This window comes from Rhopalosiphum padi, chromosome 4 (genome assembly GCF_020882245.1).
Source record: "Rhopalosiphum padi isolate XX-2018 chromosome 4, ASM2088224v1, whole genome shotgun sequence".
NCBI classification, from domain to species: domain Eukaryota; kingdom Metazoa; phylum Arthropoda; class Insecta; order Hemiptera; family Aphididae; genus Rhopalosiphum; species Rhopalosiphum padi.
The window spans coordinates 19,180,176-19,202,546 of NC_083600.1; the positions used below are offsets into that span (position 1 = coordinate 19,180,176).

The 22,371-nt window shown below is 28.2% G+C and overlaps 1 protein-coding gene across 3 annotated transcripts; it reads left to right on the forward strand.

Annotated features, from left to right (window-relative positions):
- The first annotated feature begins 5,172 nt into the window (after positions 1-5,172).
- On the forward strand, positions 5,173-21,148 carry LOC132930638 (neurogenic differentiation factor 1-like). Of its 3 annotated transcripts, XM_060996618.1 has the most exons (8): positions 5,173-5,379; positions 5,485-5,544; positions 5,607-5,650; positions 5,742-5,969; positions 16,245-16,429; positions 17,123-17,364; positions 19,977-20,113; positions 20,728-21,148. In XM_060996618.1, the coding sequence occupies exons 5-8, from the start codon at positions 16,258-16,260 to the stop codon at positions 20,846-20,848; spliced, it is 672 nt and encodes a 223-aa protein (XP_060852601.1). In that variant the 5' UTR covers positions 5,173-5,379; positions 5,485-5,544; positions 5,607-5,650; positions 5,742-5,969; positions 16,245-16,257; the 3' UTR covers positions 20,849-21,148. The 3 variants fall into 3 exon arrangements, with proteins under 3 accessions (XP_060852601.1, XP_060852600.1, XP_060852602.1); XM_060996617.1 differs by lacking the exons at positions 5,173-5,379; positions 5,485-5,544; positions 5,607-5,650; positions 5,742-5,969 and adding an exon at positions 7,201-7,810 and having other exon boundaries at positions 20,728-21,146; XM_060996619.1 differs by lacking the exons at positions 5,173-5,379; positions 5,485-5,544; positions 5,607-5,650; positions 5,742-5,969 and adding an exon at positions 11,906-12,106.
- The last annotated feature ends 1,223 nt before the right edge of the window (positions 21,149-22,371 follow it).

Consider the following 22,371-nt stretch of genomic DNA (forward strand, 5'->3'; position numbering starts at 1 on the left):
TTAGGGTGTTCAATACGTGTTTTATTAGTAATGAAAAATCATTACACACGAAAAATTTAAATATTTAATTAAAATCACTGTACCTACTACCTACCCATTTGTTGTAACTGCAAAATTTCATTCAATCTTTTTTTTTTAAACTACCTATTTAATTTGAATACAATTTCCTATCCATAAAAATGCCTACCTACTAAATTCGATGAAATGTGTTATTTTCAAATCAATACGAAAGAATGATTTTTCGTTTAAAATGGTTTTAAAAATAGTTCGGTTTATTCATACGACATAGTTACATACCTACATCGGCCAGTGGCCACGCAACGGGTCACGACGCATAGTTTCCGTGACGGTTGTCTTGGCGTATACTGTAGTTGGAATACATTTATTAATGTTATACTTATTCAATGCACGTGATCCCGTCACTATATAATAATATTTATTAATATCATCATCCACCGATTTCTATTGTTGCCGATCTTTCCGCATGTTTGTATAATTTTTGCATGTCTGTGCACTGTTTAAATATATCACTATAGTATAGTAATAGCATTGATTATAAATACTATAGTATTTCAATGGTAATAGCAGGTACGTGCTGTACACCGATATATCGTATAGTTTGTGTGTGCGTACGTTAGACGTTCACACTAGGTACGCAAAAAAATTTACACACTTACAATTTTAATTTATTTAAAACTATTATTATAATTTTTTAATTACCGGTAAAATGTATTACAAAATGGATAACCACTCTGCAGTATAGCAGTATAGTAGTTAGTTATCGTCAATAGTTAGTGTATCTGATTATTGAGTAATGAATGTGGTTATAAACTCGATAGTCAATAATATTAAACATATTGTATACAACGAAAAACGAATATAAAATAAAATGATAAGCGGTGAAAACCTAACTTTTTGGTTAAAACGGCTACCAAATAATAATTATTATAATAAATATATATATATGTATGTTTTTTTAATTTAGATTCAACTCGTTATCAGAAACCTCACTCAAAATAGTTTAAATTAAAGCGTTTTCTCTGTACTAAAAAAGGTGTTTAAATTTAAAATACACACATCTTATTGTAAAATCAAAACAATATCAATCGTTCCGCTCAAAATCTAAAATATTAAACACAATATTATGTATATTATTTTTTTTTTTTTGTATACATTTTAAATCAAAAACAAAAGGATTAGAGTGGCGAGTATAAGTAATCCCTATAAAACGCATTCTGTACGTCCCGCGAAAAAAAAACTCCGACCAAGCCTTCGTGTGTCTGGGTGTACTCGGGTATACTGCAGGTGTAATGAAGTCGTTCACGGGTGTAACCGGCCAATTAACTCGGGACAAGACAGACACCGTAATCCGCTATGCATCTGCGCGACCCGAGGGCGTATAATATATCCGTCACGAACATCATATATACGAGCGCGCGCGGCCAGTGGCCACCATATTATGCGATTATCATAATATATACGCGTGTGATGATAATATATGGCGATCGAACGCGGTCGACGCGCACATAGGATCGTGACCGGTAACCCTGGTTTTTACCGCGTGTCCGGGAACAGAAGGAGTATAAATATTTAATAGAAAAAAAAAATCGATCGCAATGCGTGTAGCTACATTACATATTAATATGGTCGGGTGTACCTATTATAAAACAAACGGTTTGGACACTGGAAGGAAACGTTTGCGTGCGTTTATCGTGTACATAGTAGTTGTGTGTGTGTATGTGAGCTGCTATGGTTTAAATAATGAAAAAAAAACTTTCGAGAGAACGAAGTCTGCGAGGCGCGTGTGGAATCGATATTCAATAATATATAATATTATTATTATTATTATATGATTTTATAACGGCGGTCATAAGCCGTCCAAGGTTAGGTAAGGTCAACTGCAGTTCGTTAAAGTTTCCATAAAGACTTTTCACCGTATACTTGTCGAAATACACGTATACATTAATAATGACATGTTTCGTCATCGTATATGGAATTAATATTTTTTTTCCACACTACTGCTTACATTATACAAATTACCTACCCGTGTACATCATGACGCGACTCAACAGATTGATTTTAATTCCTAATAATAGACGGCAACAAGAGGCAAACATGTTTTAAGGTCAAGGTTACTACTTATTTTAGATTATAATGAATATTAATGTTACAATGTAATATAAAATAATAAAAACTTTTAGGTGATTCTAGTGATACCACCCATTACGCATTCGAGGATATTCCGTTACACGGCGTATGTCCCATTCCTATTATACAGGTAAATACGTTTATCATTTCAAAAAATAATTTAATTAATTTTGTTTTATAATTTAATTTAAATAGGTAGGTATGCCGTATCGAAAATATTTCATAAAATGATTATTACATTTTAAATTGTAGTTATTATTTGTTTGGAGAAAAGTACCTACTATTTATAGTTTTCCCCGATAAAAAAATAATCGATAGATGGCTATTAGTAAGTTAAATAATTTACACACGATATTTTTACACTAATATATAATTATATAAATATAAGTGCATTTGCGAAGCGACGTACCAAAAATAATGATCGTGAGAAGGATAAATAAGTATAATAACTGTAGTTTATAAAAAATCCTTCGCAGATGATAGATACTTATTGTTAGATACCTAGTTATTATAGTCGATACTTAACAGATACTATAATAGTGACGGCGATTTTTTTTATATTTTAATGTTAAAATACATAATATTATAATAATGTATTATATTATATTTTTACTTAATATTATCTGTTCGTGTTTAGTTCGGAGAAGGAAACCAGATTTTCTGTGTTAGATTTTGTAGACACGAGAGAAAGGATGCTGTATCATTATAAATTATAATACATATATATTTATATATATATACATTATGGGTATATACCCGATGTTTAACGACTTTTGGCCGGAGAACGCGAACGTCGCACGTCGCGCACTCACACCGGACGTGCTTGTAGTGTACAACACGCGTATGGGTAGGAGGTACCTACGTGACAAGCGACTCGTGTACACGCGGTACGACTTAATGTATAATATTATGTATAGGTGATGTTTGCGACCACGACAACGACACCGTATAGCAGGTAAATGGTAAGTACGTCGCGGCCAATAAGTACCTACACATTAATATATGTATGTACTCGTATTTCGTATTCAATGCAAAAAGTTCGAAACGAGAAGAGACTCTGCAGCTGTACGACGTAAAAATGCCGACTGACGTGAAAGGATCGCGGCGCGTAAGGAAAACGATTATTATTATTATATATTATAAATAGGTAGCTCTGTCGCCCGCCGTCGGTCGAACGAACGATTTCGAACTCTCGCGAAGACCTAACCGCGGCGACAGTGTAGCGACGATAGCTGTGATATCCGCGAGATCGTTGTATAGTGTATACTCAATAATAATATAAAATATAATATATTGCCATTTGCCATACGTTTAGGTCATCGTGCACGGTGTCCACCGTGTGCTGCGGAAAGATTTATATAGAAGTTCGCGTGGTCTATCCGCACACAAATGCTGAAATGCCCCCCCCCCCCAAAGTCCGATTACACACGCGTTATATTTTCACTCGTTCGACGACGGTATATAAGACGTACTTACCTACTACTATTTATATATACCGCGATATCGCACGCATAAACGAACGTGTCGCGCGGTCGTGCCATAGCTCAAGGCCTTTAATAAAGACAGTCGATATAACGTATAATATAGGCACATAATTATTCCGTGGAAACGTTTGCGTATGCGACCTTATTACGTTCAATGTGTTGGAACAGCAGAGTGTACAACATTTTACGCGTGGCTGTTACGTAAAAACGTAATTTTTTTTTATTTTGTAGCGGGGGTCGTGGATTTAAAAACTGTGCGCCCTGTTCAGCGCGTTCGGCAGACACCTTTATGTTAAATTAATGTCCTCGGATCACATTTGCGAACATTTTTTTTAACGATATTTTTCATATATTTATTTAATGCGCTCTATGTCTACGTAAATAATACATTTTATGTTAACTATCCGTCAACGAGAAATAAATGTTAAATTTTTTTTTTTTTATCAATTTATCATCATATGTACTAACTGCTACCTGTTTGTCAGAAATTTGTACATACTCTATTATAATATATACGTTACATGCAATTTAATCGTGTACGTATATACTTATTATTAGGTCAAACAAATTGTAATGTCTAGCCGGCTTTTATTTTTAGCGAAATCGACGAGACAAACAAATGTATACACATTATGATATTATATTAAGCAATCGTTATATATAAGTATATACGGTCTTGTTATAGATATAATATATAGTGATATTTCAACCTATTATCTATTTAAACAAATTTTACGTCACACTACACTTAACAGGTACACCTGGTAGACTCTTCACAGTACATGACCATGTTACACATACTAATTGATCATACCTATTAAACGCAGCTGTAGGTGCGTATAATATACCCACGCATATTTAATAACCAAGTTCTGTATGTTTATTTGTGGTTTACTTTCTGTGTCTAAGTAAAACATGGCTGTTGGCGACGAATAATAATACCTATAATATTATATATAATAGTACCTATACATAGTCAATGTACCTAATTGATGATAACTGTAAAACAAAAAAAAAACAATACGAACTACCAATAAGATCATAATACTATCTAGGCGTGTACCTAATTACAATAACAATTATAAAATACGAGATAACCAATATAGTTAATGATAAATATACAAACTATAGGTAAATCATAGGGTTGGCACTCCCGAAAATTGCCGTGATCGCTTAGATTCTTGTTCCATAAAATCAGAGCTGTGCCGTGGAGGGAGGGCCTAGGGGGCATGCGCCCCGAGCACATGGTTTAAATGGGCGCCAAAAAAATTGAAATGCATAATGATAAAAAATTATAATAAAATAGGGGGCGAATATTTTAATTTTACCTTGGGCGCCAAATCTTAACGGCACGGCTCTGCATAAAATTCATAGTTATTTGATTTATGTTTACCAATTTTCAATTTTATTGATTTAATCGAATTGAAAGAAGTTAATTTAAAAAAATTGGCCACACGAATAGTGATGAAAACAAATAATAATAAAAAATGACGTATATGTATCTATTATTTATAAATATTTTGTGGTTGATTAAATTACTACCTATAGTAACTAGAGTAAAGTGTTACAGATGGATTTTTTATTTCAAGCTTTCAGTTATGTTTTTGTCCAAGAAATGTTACAAGCAGGTGACGGAAAATATTAATGCAATTTCAGAAGTAAAATCACTCTCATCTGCCTGCTTTATACTTCGAGAGAAAAATGTCCATAAAACTTTTATTTACCACAATTAGATCGAGCTTAGAAGGTAAATATTAAATCTACTATATCATATTTGACGTAGATACCTATCTGAATGTATTTGCGTTAAAAAAATAAATAAATAAATAATCGAAAAATGTCGACTTTACAGTTTATAGTGAACAGGATTTACACCAGTCATATTTGCTCGTACGCTTGTAATGAATTAAAGGTAGCACATATTTTTATAATATATTTTATAGTTTTATACTGTACACATCTCATTTGAAATAGGTACATTTTGTTTGGAAATAATACATACACGACACGTTATGAAGGTGCGTATAAAATAGACTCATTAAACATAATAGGCATGCGAGTTTAAACGTTAAGTTGTGATCTGATCACTGTGCACGCTTTTTTTTCCAGGCCATAATTCTATTGACACGGATACGATTTGTACAATAAAAATCGTGGCTCCTGAACATTGATGTCACTTATCATTATTATATATTATATATAGTACATTTTTTAGTTTGAATGAGAAGAAGGGGCCGTGATCGCATTATATTTGGTTTCGAATTTAGTGAAAGACTTTTACTTTCATTATGTACCGGCTACCTGTACCTGCTACAGTCGACAGTCTCTTCTCTGCAGGTACCATCACACAATATACAATGATAATAATATTAATATATTATATTATCCTTTATTTAAATGTGTTCGTCCGCCAAATCCATATACGCGAGGCCAGTACTGAAAGTGATATTATTATTATTATTTCGTAAAAATATAACATCGTTATGATGTATTATATACTATGATTAATAACGAATGAATATAGTAACTAGCAAAACCGTCAAAGACAAATATAAACATTTGTTTATTTAATCGTAATAAATAGTGAATAGGTAATATTCTTTTAACAAAAAACAATTTCTTGTACTGAAATAATTCTTAAGCCTCCTAAAACATTTGACGTAATTGACATTTGACAAATATTAATAAATGATAAAGCAAAAGATAAGAGTAAATAATATTGGAACAACTATTCAAGATTTTAATATATTTTTTTAATATAAACCTATTTTAGTACATTTTTGTGGTTAATAGTTTTTATCTGGTTCGACCCGTTTCACACCGGAAATAAAAACGTTCTATGTAATAAAAAGTTTTTTAACTTTACATTTTTTCCACATTCTATTTTTCATAAGTAAATAGATTTGGACAATTTAGTGTTAGTTATATAATGTTATTGCGGACGGTCGGGTTAAAGAATCATCATGCTGTTAGATGAAATACGGATTATTATGTCTTACTTTGTCTTATGTTAGTAGGTCACAGCACAACCACCTTTATAGTATATTTTATTAAAAGTATTCAATATAAATAGAAAAGCTTATCACATTTTTAATTTTTTGCCGTTGTATTGTGTTTATTATTTTGTTATTAACTTACTGTTCTATTATATTATTTATTGTTAATTGGACAATATAGTCAATTTATAGGTAGGTAATATATTTTATGAAATGGGGAAAACAACTATTCAAAACATTGATAGGTCATAGGTATATGAGGGTGATTATATCAATTTATTTGATTATTTAAATGTAAGCTCCTTTAAAATTCGACTAAATCTCCTCCTATAGCGATAATTTATATATGTATATATATATATTATTATAAGTGCGCTGTTGAATAGCGTTACGCGTTCTAAAACGGTGGCTGTTTATTTCGGCGTATCCGTTTCGTACCACTGCCACAGAGGCTCCCACTAAATAACACAATGTAATACATAAAATATAATGATAAAAATATAGTAATAGTAACAATAATAACAATGGGAAAACGCGGTGTCTGAAGAAAGTGTTAAACGCGAGCGGTCTCGCACATTATTCCACCGCGAGCACAGCCATCGGCACACGGTAGCGTAGTATATTATAGACGCCTGCAGTTTATTTAATTCCTCCTCCTCCACCTCCACCACCGACGACAACGACGGCGACGGTGATGATAATAATAATAATATTATGCCGAAAACTAAAAAGTCTGCCCATAGCCATTTGCGAGCGCGTTTAAACAGTGCGCGCGAGTGTGGTTTTGTCGCTACATCCGTTCGGTTTCGTTTATCTGTATAATAATATAATATTATTGTTGTTAATTTTTTTACATTTTTATGTGTATTCGGAAAATCGTATGTCGCGTGTTGGTATAACAATATAACGACGGTGCGCTATACATAATATATAATATTATATACGGACGCGCATGTTGTACGCCGATATACGTGTGGTCGCGCCCGGAGAACGAATGTTATAATAATATCACATCATTGTTGTTGATCACACACATGGACACGAAAGTCGCACAGGAGTCCGCTTTCGATAAATCGCGATCGTTTGAAATAGCTCCGATTAACGATAATAGCAATACATAGAAATATCACACAGTGACCCGAACCGGAAGACCGACTGAGGCAGTACATCGACGATCACGAGGTATAAAACCTATTGTATATTTCTATATTATTATAATATATAGCCATTTTGTCGTATAATATTATGTTTAGATGATTTATATCGATTCAATATAATATTATATGTACATTATTTTCGACGCGGCATTTCTGTCGATCGGATCGCGAGCTTATGATCCGCGAGATTGCCGGCGGTCGATTAGCGAGGCAGACAATACTCGGCCGAGTTATAAAAAATATAAAAAAAAAAAAAAAACCGGTTAAATTATTATGATTTACGTTGTATTATATACACATACGACATTCTACGACGATCGTCCGGGGTAAGTTTTCGCGACATGCGTATAAATATATAGGTATAGGTATTATTTTTTTTATTATAACAACGCGTCGTTGCGGTGGTTCGGCCGCGGGTCGTACGTATATAAATAATAGATAGCGAGAGAAAAGCTCGAACCATTACGTAGGTAATAACGCTATAATAATAATAATAATAATATGCACTGTCGGCTACTTGAGAGTTATTATAATAATGCGTGGGCAGCTCTTAATAATGACGTATTCCATTGAATATGCCCAGTTGCAAAGCCCGCCGACCTGTTTCGTCCTCCCACCCACAGCTCGCGACCGTCCGGTCCGGTCGTGGATTTGCATGTTTCTCTTGGAGGCCGAAAGGATTTATACGACACGGGCGACAAGAGTTATAGTGACCAGTGAAGAAGGGGTGCTCGAACCGCCACCGCAGCAGCAGCAATATAAATAATATACATTACCTATGTCCGACATTTCCTGGAAACGTCATAGCTCGCCATATTACGATTGTCCATTTTATTATATAGGTATACATAAAAATAGCACAGTACTTATAAGTTATAACACATGCCTAATGTATATTATTGCATCAGATATACGTAACATATCATATTATAATAGTGGCAGTGTGATAGAACGTTTTTGAATATAACCGATTATAAAAGTTAGGTATAGGTATGGTTATATCGGTTAAGAGTTTTCGTTTTTATTTTCACTCGAACGTCTTCTATCTTAAAAAAAATTTACTACAGGAATTCAATAACACTATATTCACAACGAGAAAACCCTCTGAGCTAATGTTAGGCACCTATATTATAAAACAATGTAATTTGTTCAATATCGAAACCACGGTTATATACTTTTATTTAGATAATCGTGATTGGAACATTTAAAGAAAATATACCTATATATTTATATTTCAACAAATTTTTAGTTTTACAAATAACTTTTTGTTGTTGAAAACTATGCTTTTCGAGTATATATTATTTATTCAATATTACATTGCACCACTGCAGTAATAAATGACTCGTTAAGTTTGTTGTTATATACAACTTAAAAAATTATACACTACGTTTATATCCTAACCTTGAGTCTATATACCAATAATAATATAAATTGTTATGATAATAATGGAATACACAATAGTCACTCGAAACAGCGTATTATCATGATTCTCTAACCATTTTTCATTAATTTTTATAATTATTATTTATTGTATAGTTTTATATATAGCGACCAGTATAGGAAGCATATATTATATAAAATGTTGCGCAAAATCATGACTTGTCGCTGTTATATTGTAAAATATATCATTTAATTATGATAATTGTATCATAATAGCGATTAATGGTTATATTAACACCAAACATGCTCAGAAATCACCCCTATTTATCCTTTAATAATGATTTCATTTAAATATTTAAAATTGAAATTACACTTAAAACCTATATTTTAAAATACTTAAATTGCTGATACAATTTAAAGATTAATAAAAGATTAATTGTTTACAATTTTTTAATAAACTTGTATGAACTATTATAATTTTCAAATCGCGATAGGCATTATATATCTTCTTATCTCATTAGTATACAATAATGATACTACTCGTAAACATTTCAAATTTAAATCTATAGAATTATCTGCTTGCGATAAATAATAATGAAAAAAAAGTAAATCTCGTTTAAAAATAGAAGTTTCACCAAACACTCTCGACACTCCTCAAATGGCGTAAGTGCCTAACAAATTCAAAAAATTGTATTTAATAAATGAAATAATTATTAAAGAGAAAAAAATTAGAGAGAGATTGTTGGTAAATTATTTTGTTTATATATTATAATATTCGGAATAGTGCAGTTACAATAAAAAAAAAAAAAAATTGAAAGGTACGTTTATATTCCGTATAATCTAAATAGCCAATGTACACTTATACTAAGATGCGGTAAGTCGTATATTTTTTAAGTATCTGTGTCGTGGTCATTGGATCCAAATGATCCGATAGGGACTGTAGAAACAAAACGATTAAGGTCATAGGTATTTTAAACCGAACGGGATCGTGTTGTTCCTATAAATTATCTGTGTATAATCTCTTGTTTAAATCCCACGTGTCGATGAATGTGTAGATTAATTAGACCACGTGGTACATGGTCACGTGAATCGTATAATATAATTTATACAAGTAAACAAGAACTTGGTAAAAATGTGTACCTTAAACATAAATTGAAATAATTACAGGTTAAAACGTTATTATTGTGGGACTTAGACAAGTCGTCTACAGGGAGTGTGAGTAGTTTTTCAAAAAGAAATGTTAATGTTTATATTTCTTACAATGCCATATATTTTTATTATCTTTTGACGGATATGAAAAAGTCGGCATCCATTATAATACTTTGTTTACCGTATTGTTTACTTACGTGCAAAGTATACTATACCTAATAATATATTGTTTAATGTTTAATCACACGAGTGAAATGTAATTTTGTTTTGAACTTGAAGAATACAGTTGATAATCTTTCGCTATTTTGCAACCTTCCACAAATCATAATATGGAATAATATAATTGATGTTAATAAACATATGAACAATTTAGTAAATATTATGTTTATAGGTTATTATTTTTTGTTTTATTCAAGCAAGGTCGTATATGGCCTTAAAGGATGTGTTATAGAATAACGGTACCTGTATACTATTATGCGTCGAGTATGATATTAACATAACATGTGGTTTACACTTTACACACCGTTCTATGTAGGTATTTAAATGACAAATTAATATTTAAATAATACACATTTTTATACATTATGCAATACCATTTGATAGGTTTTCACAGAACACAAACTCACATAAATTAAAATATAGGTACTATTATATAATTACTGTGCTTTTTATCTAATATTGATCAATAATAAGAAAATTAAAAATTCATCTTATTGAATATAAATTAAAATGTGTCTAAATATAATTTTACTATTATAAAATACTAAAGGAAAACATTATATACAATTGGCATTAATATAACACTCATAAATAGTATATTATTATACGCATACTTCCTTCTTTAATTTGCAATTGTTGAGGTTATAGACTAAAATTTGTTAAACACACATTATATTGTAAATAATCTTACTAAAACACCATACTAATTTTAGAACTCCCAAGTTCAACGATTAAAAGTATTTTTTTTATTACTTAATACTACCTATTCATTTAGCTAATTTTTATAATTTCATTAACTATACAAAAATTTTTAATAATATTTTCTTCTGTCTTTAATTTGTATGTTAAAATATTTTTTTTATAATTAAGTAATTATAACTTCATACTATGAACTTAGGTCATCAGCTCGTCTGTATTCAAGCATACATGCTTATTGGATAAGCTTGCGACTAATGTTTATTTGTTATATTATTTTATATTGTGTATTTTATTGTTGAAAAAATATTATTATTATCAGTATTGCCAGTATTATATTTGGTTCAATCAAGTGTACATGAATATCTATGTCATCTATATTAGGTTAAACTAATATAACGAGATATAATTTGTTCTGTGGTTATTCATTATAATTTTTAAATATTTTAATTATAAGTAAGCTAATACCTTATTGACCTGTTTTTCATTTTATCCACAACATGTCTGCCGAACTATTACAGCTATCAAAATTTAGACTTATATATTCAGCGATAAATTTGTATTTACATACAATGCGTACTTATTATTTTATCTTTAAATAGTAATATATTGTGTATTATGCTTCTACTATACTTGTCTACAAACTTCATTCGTGATCGAAATAACAATATTTTATAACGTTTATGTCCTCGTGTGGTTATATAAATAGTGTATGAACAATTTAAAATATATCAGGTTATTCGGATTTTAAAATTAAATATAACAGGTATATATATATCTTTTTAATTTTGACATAACCGAGGAATGTATTGGTGTAAAATGATGGCTTTTCAATGAGAACCTTTTTGGGTGGTAAAAATTTCTGTCTTGTACTCTAGTAAGTATCTAGTCAGTACTCAATACTCCTATTGTTTTTGCAATTTTCTTATACGATTAACCATCTTGGCTTACATTATAGTTATACATATTTTAACATAATATGTACCTAAATGTTACTAATAGAATAAGGTTGAAAAATAAATAATAATAATAGATTGCATTTTTTTTTTATAATTAAATTATGTATTTCCTTTTTAAATGTATCATTTAAGTTCAAAGTTAAATATAATATGTCTATAGTTATTTGAATGTTAAAAAAATATTGACATTAAAAATTATATCAACGTATTTGTAATGGATATTTTCTAACTTCTAATGTATAAAGAAAAACAACATGTACGGTGATTTAATCTAATATTGAAATATATTCTTACTCTGTATTATTATTTTACTTTTATCAATATACACCTATTTAATACAATGTAATCAATAATATAATTAGTTATAATTTAGAAAGTATATAATACGATATTTTTTAAATGAATTCACGAAAATTAAAAATTTCAATTTATTTTATCGAAATGTGCGTTGCTGTTTTTTTCTTCATTAGTCATTACTATTTATTGCAGTTAAGCAATATTGTAATAAGTTCAGTCGTTGAGAAACGTGTTCAGCGACACGTGAACATTAGTTTATACAGAAAAAAACTCAATTTTCTGTCGTTCTTTGATTTTAGGTTAGTCGATTCGACGTCTTCGAATGGGTTCTAAAGGGAAAGCGTTCAAAATCGGTCGAATCATTTCCCGACCGTTTCTAAACCGTAAAAATCAAACGTTCTATCGCAAAAAAAAAATCATTTCCGCAATAGGTATTTTTTTATTTTTCAATCTCTTTCACGTCTCACACATTTTATTGCAAACTGTTACTATAACGTAGCGTGTACATTATAATAGTTCAATTAGACCATCGACACTTTTTAACCAGTGTCGTTTTGCACACACTAATAAGACAAGTGCATATTTTTTCTTTATAAATTATGTACTTGCGATCATTAAACTCGATTGTTCATAATATAGTACTACTAATCGCAGTACATAATATTATCATAGTAAGTACATGGGAATACATGAAATACAAGTCTTGTTTGAATAAAAAAATATTTGCATAAAACGGTCTGATAATCTAAAACTCAACGCTTATCTGTAACGACTATCTTAGGTTGAATATATAAACGTAGTATGAATACGATGTATTTTTAATTTTGACCTGTTGTATTAACATTGTACACTGATGAACTTGTGTCACTATCAATATTTTGATTGTAAGTTGATAATATACACGTGTCCAAATAATGTGATAATATTGTATCAAAATCAATCTACTGTTGGTGTTTAAATGTTTTCATTTAAACACAGCATGTCCGTATTATATTTACTATCGTTTACGTATTTAAACGATAATATACGTATTTGGAATATTAATAAATACATTTTTCGTTTACGTTTCGTGTGTATCGCGAAACATTTAGACATTTGGTATCACTTTTAGCAAAGTAGTTTTTAATGACCAAATAATATATTAAAAAAAAAAAAAAAAAATTGGCTTAGATACTGTATTATTTATTCATAGTATAATTCTGTGTACAAATAAATAATTTGTTTTCTCAACAAAAAAAAATGTTCAACACTTTTCAAAAAAAAACTTCATATACAAATATTATATTAATAGTTACTTATATAATGAAACATACATTTAATTTTTACTAGGCCCCTATTTTATTTTATTTTAGTTGAAATCTCTGTAAATTATCTTTCAATCTGTGTTTTATTTTTAGATAAAATATTTTGTCTGTAATTAATATTATATAGTATACTAAATAATTTATAAATTGAATGTTATAAGACGTGAAATTTTGAGATGGGCAGTTGTTGTTTAAATTTGTTTTTAATTGTCTCAGAGTCGTTGATAAGACATATATAATATACTCTGTCATAAATCATTTTCACCACAAATAGTCAATAGACCAGATTAATATTTAAAATGTCATGCTTTTCTTTTTTTGATACCTTTTGTTTTTAATTTTGAGATTGATAGATATTAATATCATATAAACGCCGATAACAAAATAATACATACCATTTAAAATCAAAAACATTACAAGTTATCAGCTAATTTAAATGTTTGATTTATCTATGTAGTTATTTCATAGAACTAGCCAACAAACCTTTAAATAAAATAATAATAATTAGTAATAGTTATGCATAAAACAATTAAATTAATGAATGAATTATGTCTGTAAAAGTTTAATTTATAATACCTACAGCTACAGGGCAGTGACCTAAAATTAGTTTCATTCAAATCAGTAAATTATATATTTTAAGGACTTCTTAAATAATTATACAAATAGCTGTATAGTTTTACGATATTTTGATTTAGGTTTTAATCCTAAAAACACAGTGAGTTCTTTAATTAAAATTTATCATCATGTAATTATACGGGTAAAATAGTATACTTAATACTAAATGTTTTGCTTGTGATATTCTTTTGATATAATTACTATTATTAAGATTCAATAAAAAAAAAATGTAATTAACTAACTCTGAAAGAAATGCACATAACCTTGAATGTATATTATGAATGTAATTTGGAACTTCGCCAAACGAATTTAATCCTATTCAGATATTATTATTATTATTTGTAGTCATTTATAATAAAATGTTTATACTTTTTAGTAAACCTTCGTTTATTGGTAAATTTTAAGTCACATTACAATATTAGATTACATTATCGATGCTTACCAAAATGCGTGACATTTTTCACCCAGGTTACTAGTATGATCCAGTGGATCTAGTGGGGATACGCCTGACCTGTAAAAATATATAGGTAATACTACGAAAAGTAGTAAATATTAATCTATCGTAATTCAGATTAACCTTTTTGGAAAAGTCATTAAGAGGAATAAACGTAAATATTTCAAAGAATCAAAGATTTTATTTTTTTAATTCAAACATTAATCATTGTATCGTATAACTATTGTATAATATAATCAATTTTTATATAATAATAAATTAATAACGACAAAATATCTGACTCATCTATTTCATTGTGATTATTAATCTTTCGTAATTACAAATTAAAATCTAATAAATAATTATAAATATTATATGCATATATTATAATACGAGCATTAAGCGACTATTACATTTTTTTCCTGTTTACTAACTCTTTGTCCAGTACAATAGTATATAGACTTTATAAAAAGAATTTTTTAAATTAAAAGGATGGTAATAGAGTAATAAAATTGGGAATCATCAAAATATATAATACATTAATATTTTAAATTTAAATGGAGGTTTTAAGTCTTTTTACAAACAAATTTCATGACAAAATATAGAATTTACAATATTATATATTATTGATAACTCGTTATTAAATAGGAAAATAATAACTTCCAATTAAAGTAAACATTTTAGAACAGTTGTATGTTTTAAATAATATTATGTATGTATTATTTATATTGAAAAATCAGTATTAGTTTACCTTCATCAATGGTTTGAATAATTTACCTATGATTAATAAATACCTACAATAATTAAATCCAAATACATGTATACCTAAATACATTATTTCCAAGTTCAATATATAAATTATGAACGCCTTACCATATAATAAGGTATTACCTACAAATTATAAAAATATAACAACATTATACTGTGTTAAATATAAAATGCAGATTTTTAGATAAATACATATGGAGTTTGGTAGATATCTACATTTAAATTTTAAATGTGTGTAATAAGTAATAAGTACAATATTATTTTACGTTTATAATTTCAAGTCTAAGTAAACATTTTTTAAACTAATGGTCAATGGTATTTACATTCAGTATGTACATGCATAATAAATATAATTATAGTAATTTGTATAAAAAATGAATCTAAATAACTGAATATTTTAAATCAAAGTTATAATACAAGTATATATATAAACAATTTACAATTACATAATTTAATGTAAACAATAATAAATCTTCACCAAATAATTAAATTTACACAAATAGCGTACATAACTTAAAGATAAGACATTAAGAGAAATTTAAAATTTAAAATTTACCACATTAATTAATTTAGTTATTTTAAAACTTTTAACTTAAAGTTGAATGTACTATAATTTCTGTTGAATTAATCATGTTTCAGATATTTAATTTCTATGCCGGGTAGTGATCTTCAATCAGAAGAAGATATGTTAGACGGACTCCAACTTCGTGGACGATCTTTCGAAGTTTCAACTGACCATTCCAGATCACCCAGCACAGAAGATGGTTCGTTTTACCACCCAGACAACAATAATGCATCCGAAGACGACGACGAAAATGTTAAAAGTGTGTCAATTATGACTAGTTAATCAGCTCTAATATGGGTTAAATTATTAAATTTCTAATATGAATTGATAAAATTTCCTATAGCTTTTGGAGAGTGGATATAGTTTAAAAGTGACATAGTTACACATTTTTAAATTGAACGCACAATAAGTCAGGATATATAGTCTTAATATTTTCATTCCAGAAATTTTCTTCTATATTTTACTTCTTGATTTATTAAAAATAATTTCAATTTACTATAGAAATGGTTGCAGAATGAATAATGTATCTTATAGAATTATTATTATTTAAAATATTTAAGTTTTTAAAAGTGCACAGTAGACACTTCTATGACTTGGTATGTTTTGCTCTTATATATAAGTGCACGTATAGATAATATATTATGTATATTGATAGTATATTGATTTAAGTAAGCTATATATATGGTAATTTAATAAGTTGATTTAACTTAAGTTCTAACTTGAAATTACTTGTATTTTATAATTTAAATATCATGCCGCATTTATTTAAAACCCAAGAGAGCACATAAAACTTAAGTAATTGTTTATAAATAACTACTATCGTTTTAGTTAATAATATTCTTTGTGTGGGTATATGTAATATTATTATAAATATATACATTAAATTATATAATAACTCAAGTCATTTTGCTGCAATAAATTATAAGCACTTATGGACGTATGTTTTTTATAGGCGATTCGGAGAGTTCCGACGAGAAATCGCGAAGGTCTGTGGCGGGCAAGCGAAAACGACGGACGAGTATAGACGAAGATGACGGCGACGAACCGATTGCACCAAAAACGAGAAAATGTCGCAGGAGCATCCGGCAAAGGCAATCGGTGGAGGTGTTGTCGGCCAAAGACCGAAACATGCGAAGGCTGGAGAGCAACGAGCGGGAACGATTACGCATGCACTCATTAAACGATGCTTTCGAGGTATAAGCACACCACGGGTTATGACTATGCCGACCCACGTAAATTATTATGATATTACAATACACGTACGCCGTGAAATCGATTACCTCTACATAATAATATGAAACTTGGTAGAAAAATAAAACACTGTACTTACTATATATTATTCACACTAACAAAATACCGCGTATAATAATATATTGTTTGTAAAATCATTTTCGCGGACTGCGGCGATGTGCGTAACTACGATTGCGTATCCAAGTTTCAAAAAATATTAAACCGAACTGCAGTGATGGCAAATCGAATAATATTATATGGTTATCTTCGGGTTTTTTTTTTCATACGGGTACCTATACCTATATTTAAGCGTTTATATTATTTTTCACCATCTGACGGCGTGACCCATTTATGCTGTCTACCGTTAACCAAATATTCGAAAACGTGTAGCTTTACTTTTATAGCTGTTACAGATGTATATAGGTACACGTCACACAACGCTATAATAACGAACATTATAATACTGTAATCGTAATGACACAGTTTAATACGAGCAGCACTACCATGACTCGAATCTGAAGGTACCGAAGAATGATATTTGGAGTTTGTTGTATATAGAAATTTCGACAATCGATAAATTAATAACGTATAATGTTTTTCTGACCTAATGATTGAGAACACTTAAATTGTATATAAAAAACTCATCACTTTACCCAAAGACCTATAATTCGATTGAGAACGAACTTTCGTGCACATATACAATTTAGTTTGCTATCAAACAATTCAGCACGTGTCATTTTTTTTAAAATTTAAGAGTAATTAAAATAATAATAATAATAGTTTAATATTTTTAAATAAGTTATAATACATGTATAAATATATAAATAGAATTTATGATAAAAATATTAAATTCCATAGTCCTAAATTAATAATAATAATAAAAAATAGGGTAATAATAATAAATAATACATTGTAATAAGTTACATATAATGTGTCAATTTCTGGATAGCGTTAATCAACTTATTTTAAATATTTTGATAGATTAACTAAAATTTGTATTGCATATTATAATGATTTTAATGATTAATGATTTGTCATTTTATTTTTTTATCTTGTTCTATTGTACATTATAAACACTAAAAATTCAAAAATAAAATCTTCTTCAGCCTCTTTTCTAGGCTGTTAATCTATCTACATGCATTTCGAATTTGTTTTTGATAATTATCTGAACAAGTACTAAGTATCGTTTTCAATCGTTCGATAAAAATCTTTAAATATGCCAACTTAAAAAAAAAAAATTTAAACTGAGCGTTCTCAATGGTATTATATATATTACCGTAACAGAAAATAACTAATTGCTTATCATTTTAATTACCTATTTTAGAGTTTTTACGTGTAGCCAAAGACCAAAATATATTAAGTTGATAAAATAATATTTTTTTTATTATTCAATTATATTGGAATCTTGCCTGATGAAAATTGTTTGCTAATTTTGGATTACTATAATTTTTAATTTAGCTGATTAAAACTCATTATAATAAATAATTGTTTAATTTAACCTTAAGTATAACTATTTACATTATAACGGAACTTAATTAGTCGTAACACAATTTTTAAGATTATTATTACACATTAATACATTATATTATATTTTATAAATTGTATACAATTTTCATCCATTTATCATTCTATAAATGATTTCTTTAGAACAATTTTAAAGATATTTAGCTCAAAACCACATGTCTGTAGCTTATATTTTATATGTCCTTAAAAAATGTGCGTTAAACGTATAATTAATTACTCGCGGTGCTGAATTATATAGAGCAAACTGGGTCATTGCCTCCAATTTCAATCAATTTCCAATAATTTCAGGGGCTACGATAATATTTAAATACAAGACCATGTAACGATTTTCAAATCATAATGGCTGCGGACATTTTGACTAGATACCCAAATATATCTAAGGACGACACTATTAAATTACATCATCGTATCAACAGTTATATTGTACATCGGGTGACGATTTATGTAATTATGGCTGTGCTGTGCGCTGTTCGAAGTTTTTTACAATCATATTTAAATTATACAAACTAATAACTATGTAATGAATTTGGATAATAAAAAATCCATTAAGTATCGTTTAATAGGTTTAAATAAATTAAGTGATTGTATGCTGTGTAGTTTATATAATATACATTTTATAAAATATTAGTTATTAGTTTATTACTATACGAGTATAGTCAGACATTCTGCGATTACAATGTATATTTTCGAAGTTTCATGAAATTGATATTGACTACTTAAAGTGAAGATATGCTAGTTTCTTGCCTATGCAATAGTTCGAAGGAGTTAGATAAACAGCCGAATATAAAAATATTACGTCGTGACCTAACAAATAATTAAAAATATGCGTATATATGGGTAAAAAATGATTTAGTTCTATAGACAATTAAAACAGGTGTTCGTCTATTAGGTTTAATTAATATGAAAATATCAGCAAACTATAAGGGTTTACACTAAAATATATATGATATAATAACTATTATGACCATAATTATATTGTAAATTGTGTTCAGTGATGTGCGATCAACATAGTGCTTATACATTAATACTTGAATTGTACTTTGGTTCTATAGAAACTGCGCGAAGTTGTGCCTCATGTAAAAATGGGACGTAAACTATCAAAGTTGGAAACATTGACATTGGCGAAAAACTACATAATGGCATTGACTAACGTCATATGTGAGATGAGAGGCGAGCAAAAACCATTTACGTAAGAAAATTGTGTATTTTGACTATGTCTTGTAAATAAAAATTGTAATAATTTTTAGTTCTTAACATGTTCAATTAAATTTGAATAGTTTTGAATTATTTTAAATAATTCAAAGTTCAATAAATAATAAAGTAACATTAGTAAAATGGTGTACAGATCATTAAGATGTATTATTTATCACTTTATTAGCTAATAATAATTTTGATTCATAATTGAATGTTCAAATAAAATATAATTTTATATTATAAAAAATTTATAAAAAAGCAACCCTCTTCATAATTTTTTATTTGTCCTATTACTCTTATTATCATGTGTATATCCGACTGTAACATTTTTTTCTTTTAAATCTGATTCTTACAAAATCATTACTGTGTTCGTATATTTTAATTTATAGAAAAGGCTTCAAATATAATATATTTTAAAAAATATGAAAAAAAAAAATAAATAATAAAAAAATATAAGTTTTTAGATATCTGATAATATTGATAATACATATTTTTGTATAATGCATTAGCATTTAACAGGGAATTATTTTTTGCACAGTGCATAATAATATATATTATTTGGATGAAAATAACATACGATATTTGTATTTATTGTGGTATATGTTTCAGTTTTGACGATCCCGATCAAGCCGAAAATGACTACGCATCAAGTAACGATGGTGGATTTGAATCGGGCAATAGTACAAAAACTCCCTCGAACTTGGAACAAGAGTTACTATCATCGGACTAATAAAAAGAAAATCCCATTTCCTATATTATACATAAACCAAATCTGTTCGTTAGTTTATAAATGAAACTTTTTTTTTTACCTGATAGGTATTTTTATGATAAGATTTATTTTTGTCTTGATATTTACCAGTAGTTATTGTTATTGTAATCATTATGATTATTATTTGTATTTTTATTTAAGTACTATATTATTATTATTATAAAGTTTATTTTATTATTATTATTAATATTATTTTTAATACTTATAAAAAAGTATAAATACTTTTACCAATCCTAATAAATTTTACATGTGAATAATTATTTAAGCACGTTACACACACACATATTTTGTTGAATAAATATTGATTTTAATAAACATATTATTTTATATTTAAATTTTATATATTATGTTCAAATGTGTAATGTATACGTATCAAGTTACGTATAATCCATTCGATGTCATAAAAACGTAAGGACTAGACGTACTTTTTGAATATTCCATTCTTGTTTTAAATTTGGTGCCAAAAAAATTCTTAAAAAAATAAACAAAATCACAATATTTGAAAAACAAATCTGATCTGAAGTTGGTTTAGCTAAATATTTTTGACAATTTAGACTTGGGTACTTGATTAGACACGATTTTAAAATATCTACTATTATACTGTCGTTTATTTATTTTTGCTGTTTTCTAGTACTAAAAAATCGATAACCTATAATTATCTGTTAAAAAAATTAGAACACAATATCCAAAATGTAGACTTACAACATGAAAATTACTTAAAAAGCAAAAAAAAATAAACAATACCTATTGTAGTTTTAGCACATAACCAATATACATACATCGTTCTGTTCAGAATATTATATGTTTTTTTTTTTTTTTTTTTAAACACAATTTGCACAGTGTGCAAAATATTATTTGATGATGTTGTGTGATTGTATGCATTAGTAACTTGAATAAGTATCATTACAATAAGTTCATTAGTGACACTAGCTAGGCTTATTTTATTATAATTTGTATTTACTGTTTTTTATGCACTTTTTCTGTATATATTTTATTAGTAGCTTAATAAATCACGACACCGCGGGTTTTCAAAGTATACATTGGGTGTAAAGAACATTTATTAATGGGTTGTGGTAATTTTGAAGACTTTAATACTTTATGAAAGCGTTTCTAAGACTGATTTGTCACTTTTTATTTTATAGTACTTAGAATAATCTTAAAGGTAATTGGTCCATAAACGTTTAACGAGGTTTCGAAAACCGTGATAATAATACTCAGAATCTACAGCTTTAACCTATCGTCGGAAAATTTAAATATAGTGCAAACATATTATTGTTTTTATTATATATTATTCATATCTATATACGTATTAAATAAATGTAAAAATGTTTTTTTTTCTGAAATGATCTTTATTAGTACCTATTCAACGCCCAATATATCAAATATAATTATAAGAAATTATAGTGTATTATTTTTTTTTTTAAAATCTCATGAAAATTTGCATAATTATGTTTTTATTTCCACATAACATAATGGCACCCTGA

Coding starts and splice junctions, on each gene's coding strand:
- LOC132930638 (XM_060996618.1), top strand. CDS start 16,258: ATGCCGGGTAGTGATCTTCAATCAGAAGAAGATATGTTAGACGGACTC. Junction 17,365..19,976: donor CATTAAACGATGCTTTCGAG/GTATAAGCACAC, acceptor TTGGTTCTATAG/AAACTGCGCGAAGTTGTGCC. Junction 20,114..20,727: donor GGCGAGCAAAAACCATTTAC/GTAAGAAAATTG, acceptor TATATGTTTCAG/TTTTGACGATCCCGATCAAG.